This window comes from Gavialis gangeticus, unplaced genomic scaffold, assembly GCF_001723915.1.
Source record: "Gavialis gangeticus isolate Ggan-Ray unplaced genomic scaffold, GavGan_comp1, whole genome shotgun sequence".
Classification (NCBI taxonomy): domain Eukaryota; kingdom Metazoa; phylum Chordata; order Crocodylia; family Gavialidae; genus Gavialis; species Gavialis gangeticus.
Genome location: NW_017729026.1, coordinates 40,571,911 through 40,572,801, shown reverse-complemented (window position 1 = coordinate 40,572,801; position 891 = coordinate 40,571,911). Strand labels below are relative to the sequence as shown.

Genomic DNA, 891 nt, shown 5'->3' with positions numbered 1-891 from the left:
CCCCGCGCGCCCGGAGCGCCCGCTGCCGCCCGCGGCTGGGGGCAGCGCCCGGTGAGTGCGGCGCTGCGGGGGGGAGGCTTCTTTGCAGCGACGCCCGATAAGAGCAACTTCCCCTTGCCAGCAACACCGGGCTGGAGCCCCCACGAGCGCCAGCTTGTAGTGGGCCTGGAGACTAAAGACAGGCTAGCGGGGCTTGATTGGGATGGGAGGGTTTGTCCCACAGCAAACACCAGCCCCTTGTTCTGTATCAATTGACAGGGTGCCGTGGCAAGAGGAGGCTACGTCCAGGTTTTTGGCGTATATGCCCAGTGCGTGTGAACTATTCTGACGCAAGTTGGATCTCCGGCTGATCCACCCCGAGTGAAACTGGTTGTCTGGTTTTAGCTGGAAAGGCCGTGCAGGTTTGGTGACCAAGCAAGCAAAGGCTGCTCTGGTTCTCCTCAGATGGCATCCTGGCAGGGGTGACACGTAGGGTGTTCACGCAGGTGCACGTGCGTCCCCTGCACGTGGCGGTGTACCCCCTGCAAAAAGGCACAACAGTATCCATGGTGCCTGCAGGCAGTTGCTGCTTGGCACCCTGCTGGCGGTGTCTAAGGGTAGTCCATGATCACCCCGGCTGCTGTCAGTGGTGCCAGCGGTGCCTGCGGGTGGTTGCCGACCCCTGGTTGGTGCTCGCCACCGCCTCTGCTGCCAATAGTGCTGGCGTCATCTGCGGGAGCTCCCCTGCTCGCTCCTGCTGGGCTTGCTGCTGCCGGGGGCATGTGCTGTTCATGCATCCCAGGAAGGACAGCACCATACCTACATTGCTGGCAGACCCAGGCAAAGTTTTAGTATCAGGCCCCCAGTTTGCCAGAGATGATGATAATAATAAATAAATTACCATTTTCAGGC

The 891-nt window shown here is 60.5% G+C and overlaps 1 protein-coding gene across 1 annotated transcript in view; it reads left to right on the top strand.

Moving 5' to 3' along the window:
* Nucleotides 1-5: 5 nt before the first annotated feature.
* Nucleotides 6-891, top strand: part of TSTD3 (thiosulfate sulfurtransferase (rhodanese)-like domain containing 3) — a gene marked incomplete at its 5' end in the record, with an annotated part of 11,668 nt that continues 10,782 nt past the window's right edge. Inside the window, one exon of the mRNA XM_019520234.1 lies at nt 6-51. Coding sequence (XP_019375779.1) covers nt 6-51 — 46 coding nt within the window. The remainder of the gene's footprint in view (nt 52-891) is intronic.